At 55.4% G+C, this 6,000-nt stretch overlaps 1 protein-coding gene across 8 annotated transcripts in view; it reads left to right on the forward strand.

Moving 5' to 3' along the window:
- atp8b2 (ATPase phospholipid transporting 8B2) overlaps window positions 1-3,109 on the forward strand; it is a 31,771-nt gene extending 28,662 nt beyond the window's left edge. For all 8 annotated transcript variants that reach the window (XM_088621044.1, XM_088621038.1, XM_088621041.1 and 5 more), the window contains 2 exons: window positions 349-747; window positions 1,027-3,109. In XM_088621044.1, the coding sequence (XP_088477170.1) occupies window positions 349-747; window positions 1,027-1,125 (498 nt within the window). In that variant the 3' untranslated portion in view covers window positions 1,126-3,109. The remainder of the gene's footprint in view (window positions 1-348; window positions 748-1,026) is intronic.
- The last annotated feature ends 2,891 nt before the right edge of the window (window positions 3,110-6,000 follow it).

Raw genomic sequence — 6,000 nt, forward strand, 5'->3', positions numbered from 1 at the left:
CGGATGGATCGAAGATTAAGGTCACAGCCAGCAGCTGAAATTAAATCATCTTTTAAAAACACGTATAAATAACACGGTTAGCCTGTACCTTCAAATGTAAACTACTATGTATGCAAAGTACTACTTTTTATATATCCGGATTTATGTATTCAGTATATTTATTTAATAATATGAAAAACATTAGCATTATAATGCTTAATACTTAATACTTCAGACTTACTGTACACCAAGAGGGGGCCCTGTGGTTTTGGGTTAACTGAGGGGACACTGTTTTGAAGTGGAAGAGAGGAGGGGGACAGGGGGGAGCCAGTGCAGTGACCCCCCTTCTCTCTCCCCACCCTCCCCCAGGTGCGCTACACCCAGCTTGTGCGGAAGAAGCAGAAGCCGAGATCGGGGACCCGGGGCACCCTGGGGCGCATGGGCCGCGGCGGCTCGCGGAGGTCGGGCTACGCCTTCGCCCACCAGGAGGGCTTCGGCGAGCTCATCACCTCCGGCAAGAACATGCGGCTCAGCTCGCTGGCGCTGTCCAGCTTCGCCACGCGGCACAGCGCCAGCTGGATCGACACCCTGCGCAAGAAGAGGTCGGCCGCCAGCGGGGGGGAGAGCCCCAGCCCGGCCTCGCAGGAGCCCCCTGAAGAGGGGGCCCCCACGCCACCCCTGCCTGAGCACAGCGCCTCGGTCACCCCTGCCAGGAGCCCGGCTAGCGAGGGGCTGAGCTGGGGCAGCATGGGATTGGTCGCTGTACAGGTCAGTGTGCCCACTGTCCCCACAGGACAGGACAGGGCAGCATGCCCACTTTCCCCCAGGACAGGAAAGAACAGGGTAGCGTGCCCACTGTCCTCCCATGACAGGACAGGACAGGGCAGAGCAATGTGCCCACTGTCTCCCCAGGACAGGACAGGGCAGGGCAGTGTGCCCACTGTCCCCCCCAGGGCACGACAGGGCAGTGTGCTTATTTTTTCCTCTCCCCTCATAGGTCAGTGCACCTCTTAATCCTGCTTTCCTTGTTCTCCCTCTGCCCACTAGGAGGCGCTGTTTGGCTGGAGAGGTACGGCAGCACGGATCAGCGGCGCCAGCAGCCCGGGACCCCCGCCGATCACAGAGGAGCCCTCCCTCTCCGAGTGAGGCAGTGAGGAGGAGGAGGGGGGTGGGGGGCGCTGAAGCTGCGCGTCACGCTGCTCGGTGCTCCTCTTGTCCACCGCGCAGTGAGCTGTGTCTGTGAGCCTCCCGCGCCGGAGCCTGTCCTCTCGCCCCCCACAGAGGAGAGGAGGCAGGGAGAGAGCAGCCGAGGGGTTCACTACCGCGGCGGTCAGCGCAGAGACAGCGCAGGGCACGGGGCCCCCAGTCCAGGCCTGCCCGTGGCTCCCTGTGTTCACACCTGCAACCATCCTCTCACACCGGAGCCTTCTCCAGCAGCCCCCCACGCCCCGGCACAGGACACCCACACACCGGAGTGACGGAGAGCGCAACGCGCGAGACTGGAGAAGTGACCGCCGGGATGGTCATGATGTCGCCCCAGGGTCCGACTGCGAAGCGGGGGATCGTCTGGGAAAGTTCCCCATCTCCTCAGGGCAGCTTGGAGTGCCAAACACTGAGCTTCTGCTGTGAAGGGTTGTCTCTTTGTGGGCTCGTGTCCGAGAACACAGCGGGATTTGAGATGAAGCTGTGGCTGCAGCTTGAGGTCTTCGATCTGTACCCCCAAAACTGGGGCTGGTGACTCTGGGTTCCTCCTCTCCTGTCTCCTGTGTAAATAGCAGGTTTCTCCGGACAGCTGAATTAATCCGAGCTTCGGGACACAAACAGCTGCACTGCGCGCTCTCCCTGTCTCTCGTCTTATCTGTCTTTGACCGGCTTTATATCCACAAGTGGTACCAGCAGTGCACAATGCGCTGTTCTGCACTTTGCCTAATGCAGTCACCAGTTACTGAGCAAGACCACCCAGGAGCAATAAAACGTCAACACCTTTTTCCAACTGTCTGTCCTGCCTCTGTCTCTGTCCCCCTCTTCCTCTTGTTGTCCCTGCCTGTCTCTCTCACTCCTCTCCTGTCTGTCTGGCCCTGCCTCTCTCTGCCTCTCTCTGTCTCTCACTCCATCCCTCTCTTTCACTGTTTCTCACTAGAGGAGACACCACAGCAGAATGTTGCCCAACATGGCTCTTTCTATCTCACATTTTATTTTTGTATGAATTTCTATTTTTCGGGATGGGTGTTTCTTCACTCTGACAAGCACAGAAAAAAACGTTGCGTGTGGAGATCTATATCTATGTGTAAAAGGTGTCTGTACACTTGCAACTCAAACGGAGAGGGTGAGAAATACAGTGCCCACCTCTTGTAAATATGTGTCTTCGATCTCATTAGGGCAGCCAGACAGAAGAAGATGAATCGATCGATTGATTGATTTACTGATTAATGAATGAAACTGTCGCACGGTAAGAGTGCGGCCTGCACTTCAGCTTGGGGGAGGGAGGGAGGGGCGGGGACTGGGCATCGCTGGGAAGGATGGGAATCTCTTCCTCTCCGGAGGACGGGAGAGTGTGGGGGGCCCTCCACCCACGGCGGGGGCTAGTGTCGGAGTGCGCTACGGTTCTCAGTGAGAACGCGGCACAGGAACGCCCGCGCCCCACGCGTCCGCACCATATTGGTGTACTGGGGCTGGGCTGGAGCAGAAGGCAGCGAACTGGGCTGGAATGGAGTACTGTACTGGTCTCAGTGGTCCCAGCGTGGCCCGAGGCTATAATGGAACATCGGGGCAAAGGATGAGATAAAAGGAGGTGAAGCTTTGTTTTTTGGGGGGGTGGGAGGGCCGGCAGGGCCAGTGTTGCTGTACTGTGGGTCCAGCAGCAGGACCACTGCCTGCTGGTGAAGAACTGTTTTTTCCCCAATGATTGATTGGTTTGCTTTTCGTTGCTCGCTTCGTCAAAGGACTCATTAACGAACTCGTTGGATAAAACTTGTTAAGGAGACCGAGAACCTCGTCAGGCAGCTCTGTGGCCGGGTTTTGACTCTGAAATGTTGTAGCTGAGGCCCCGGGGTGCTGAGCTGAGGGGTCAGTGAAAGGCCAAGATCAATAAATAAACCCATGAGCCTTTCTCACGGGAGGGAGACACCGATTGTCCGTCTGCCTGTGCTCTTTGCTGATGCTGCTCCTTGAGTTCGTCTCCCGAGACGTGTGCCGAGTCCGCAGATCGTCACGGTTACTGACTTTATGGGTATCTGTGTCTGTGTGTGTGTCAGTGGGCTGGTGTCACAGTGTGTGTGTCAGTGGGCTGGTGTCTGTGTGTGTGTCAGTGGGCTGGTGTCTGTGTGTGTGTCAGTGCGCTGGAGTCAGTGTGTGTGTCAGTGCGCTGGTGTCTGTGTGTGTGTCTCAGTGTCCTTGTGTCAGTCTGTTTGTGCCTGGTGTGTGTCTGTGTCAGTGCATGTTTATACCCCTGTCTGTGCGTGTACATGTGTGTGTTTGTTGGGAAAGGTGGACTTTACTCAAGTTGTGCTCGACTGAGTCAGTCTGAATGTGCTGAAACGGCAGAGATACAGCAAAACAAAAAACAGAGAAGTAAGAGGAGAGAGAGCAAACAGCTGCCTGCTGGGCCCAGCTCCTCTTCTCTGCTTCCCTCATTGCACCATGGGCGCAGGTCAGGAGCCAACACCCACCCAGCAGGGGGTGCCCTGCGAGAGAGAAGAAGCGTGCACTGCAGTCAGTGTGGGATCAACAGCAGAGGAAACGTGCCCACAGAGACAGGGACACCTGACAGACAGACGCTGGGGACACCCCCTATAATGTAAATCAGGTACAGTATTTTTGCTGAGCTGAGTTTTAAATGTAGAAGTGCTGACAACATGTGTTCTGGCTTCACTGTCACCTCCTGTATGGAGTTTTTATTTTGGCGGAGTAGAGAGAGGTGCCCAGAAATGTAAGGGGGAGACAATCAGGTGCCGACAAAGACAGAGGTATGAACATGTGTCTGAGCTCTCATGCCCTTGATCTTATTTTCGGGAGGATGTCAAATCATCTGTTTTTTTTTCCAAGAACTGAACAGTTCATTGACTTGTATGCTCTTGCAAGCTTTGTGGCCTGCTGATGGGTTTAAATACAGGGCTCCAGTGCAGATGGATTTATATACAGGGCTGTGTGTTTAAATATGGGGCTCCAGTGCAGATGTGTTTAAATACAGAGCTCTGGTGCAGACGTGTTTAAACAGTGGGCTCCAGTGCAGTTAATCAGCTTGTTCCCACAACTGTTCAGTGACGACTGCACAGAGGAGCAGGGGTGTGCAGGCTGCACACTTACTGTGGTGCCACCCAACTCCCCCGGTGTGTCCTGGCACTGACCCTGTGTTGAACACACAGTTGACCCTAGATTAAAAATGATTGGACAGACAGACACTGCAGTCCCTGAGGGCCCGGTGTCAGTGCCTTTCTTATCCCGATAACGACACGCGGTCTCTCCCCAACGGCCTTTGGGAATGCCCCGTGTTTGGATCCGTATCTCTCACGGTCCGAGACTAAAGAGGTGCAGTTCCTCTAATGAGCTCTTCAGGTGTGCGACCATGGCCCCTGGACTCCTCCATCCGCCCTGGGGGCAGGGCCGAGGGGTGAGAGGAGCGGGGAGAGTCAGCGCGGGGAGCTGCAGCTGCGGTGGGCCACTTCCTGTTGCACACGGGGTCTCTGCTGTGGTTTGAGATCTGCTACCACTGGTGTCAGCAGCAGCTCTGAAGAATGATGGCAGGAATTATGGGCCTTTTCAGAGTGACAGGTGAGAGAGCATTCCATTCAGCCCACTGTGCCCATCTGATTCTCTTTTAGTCCCATAACCAGTACAGGTCACACTGGGAACAGAGCCCATTACTTTCACATACTGGGAACAAACCCTAACTCTGGACTGTAGGCTTACAGTGTGACCTAGCCCAGACTGGACCAGCAACCTCTGCACTGTAGGGTTACAGTGTGACCCAACCCAGACTGGACCAGTGATCTCTGGACTGTAGGGTTACAGTGTGACCCAGACTGGACCAGAGATCTCTGGACTGTAGGGTTACAGTGTGACCCAGACTGGACCAGCGATCTCTGGACTGTAGGGTTACAGTGTGACCCGGCCCAGACTGGACCAGTGATCTCTGGGCTGTAGGGTTACAGTGTGACCCAGACTGGACCAGAGATCTCTGGACTGTAGGGTTACAGTGTGACCCAGACTGGACCAGCGATCTCTGGACTGTAGGGTTACAGTGTGACCCGGCCCAGACTGGACCAGTGATCTCTGGACTGTAGGGTTACAGTGTGACCCAGACTGGACCAGTGATCTCTGGACTGTAGGGTTCAGTCTACACTCTGATCGAGAGCCTGTACTGATTCAGCCAGTCGGGGCTCCCCCACCTACTCACCCAAGCAGAATCCCTATAGGGCAAAAAATATATTACTTTTTCCGGCAGAGGGAGCGCTAAACACTGGCCGGTATACAGGGGCCGGAGTGCTGCAGTACAGGCCGGGGGCGCACGTGCCGCCGGGGAGAAGCCCGGGAGCTTCAGGCGTCGGTGTCCGTGTCGACATTCAAAATCGCCCAGAACCCTCAGCCGATATCAGACCAGCTAAACCCCAGATTGTTTCGTCGTGGAAACCTCTTCACGGAAAAGGGTCGAGCGCTCAGTGACCGGAGCGACTCCAAACCCCTCGCCCCCTTTCTCTTGATTTCGTTTTAGTGGCTTCGTTGATCTCCTCTTCTCCAGCCGGCGGAAGAAAGGGCTTTGTTTGTTTGTTCTTGTTTTTTGCGTTTCTGCGGTGTCCTGGGAGTTCAGGTCCTACAATTATCAACCCGCCGTAAACCCTGGATTTCTACCGAGCCGCCGCGAGAGTTGATCATTAACTCTGAGCTCCACATGCCAGAGGCTCCTTCCCCCTCGCCTCGCAGCTCTGTAATGACAAATATTACAGGAAGACTTCACCGGCACTTTCCCGGCTACTTTCGTGAAAACAGCAGGTGGAATCGTGGCGACTCAATTCAGAATCGCCC

This window comes from Lepisosteus platostomus, chromosome 26 (assembly GCF_059453375.1).
Source record: "Lepisosteus platostomus isolate fLepPlt1 chromosome 26, fLepPlt1.hap1, whole genome shotgun sequence".
Classification (NCBI taxonomy): Eukaryota; Metazoa; Chordata; class Actinopteri; order Semionotiformes; family Lepisosteidae; genus Lepisosteus; species Lepisosteus platostomus.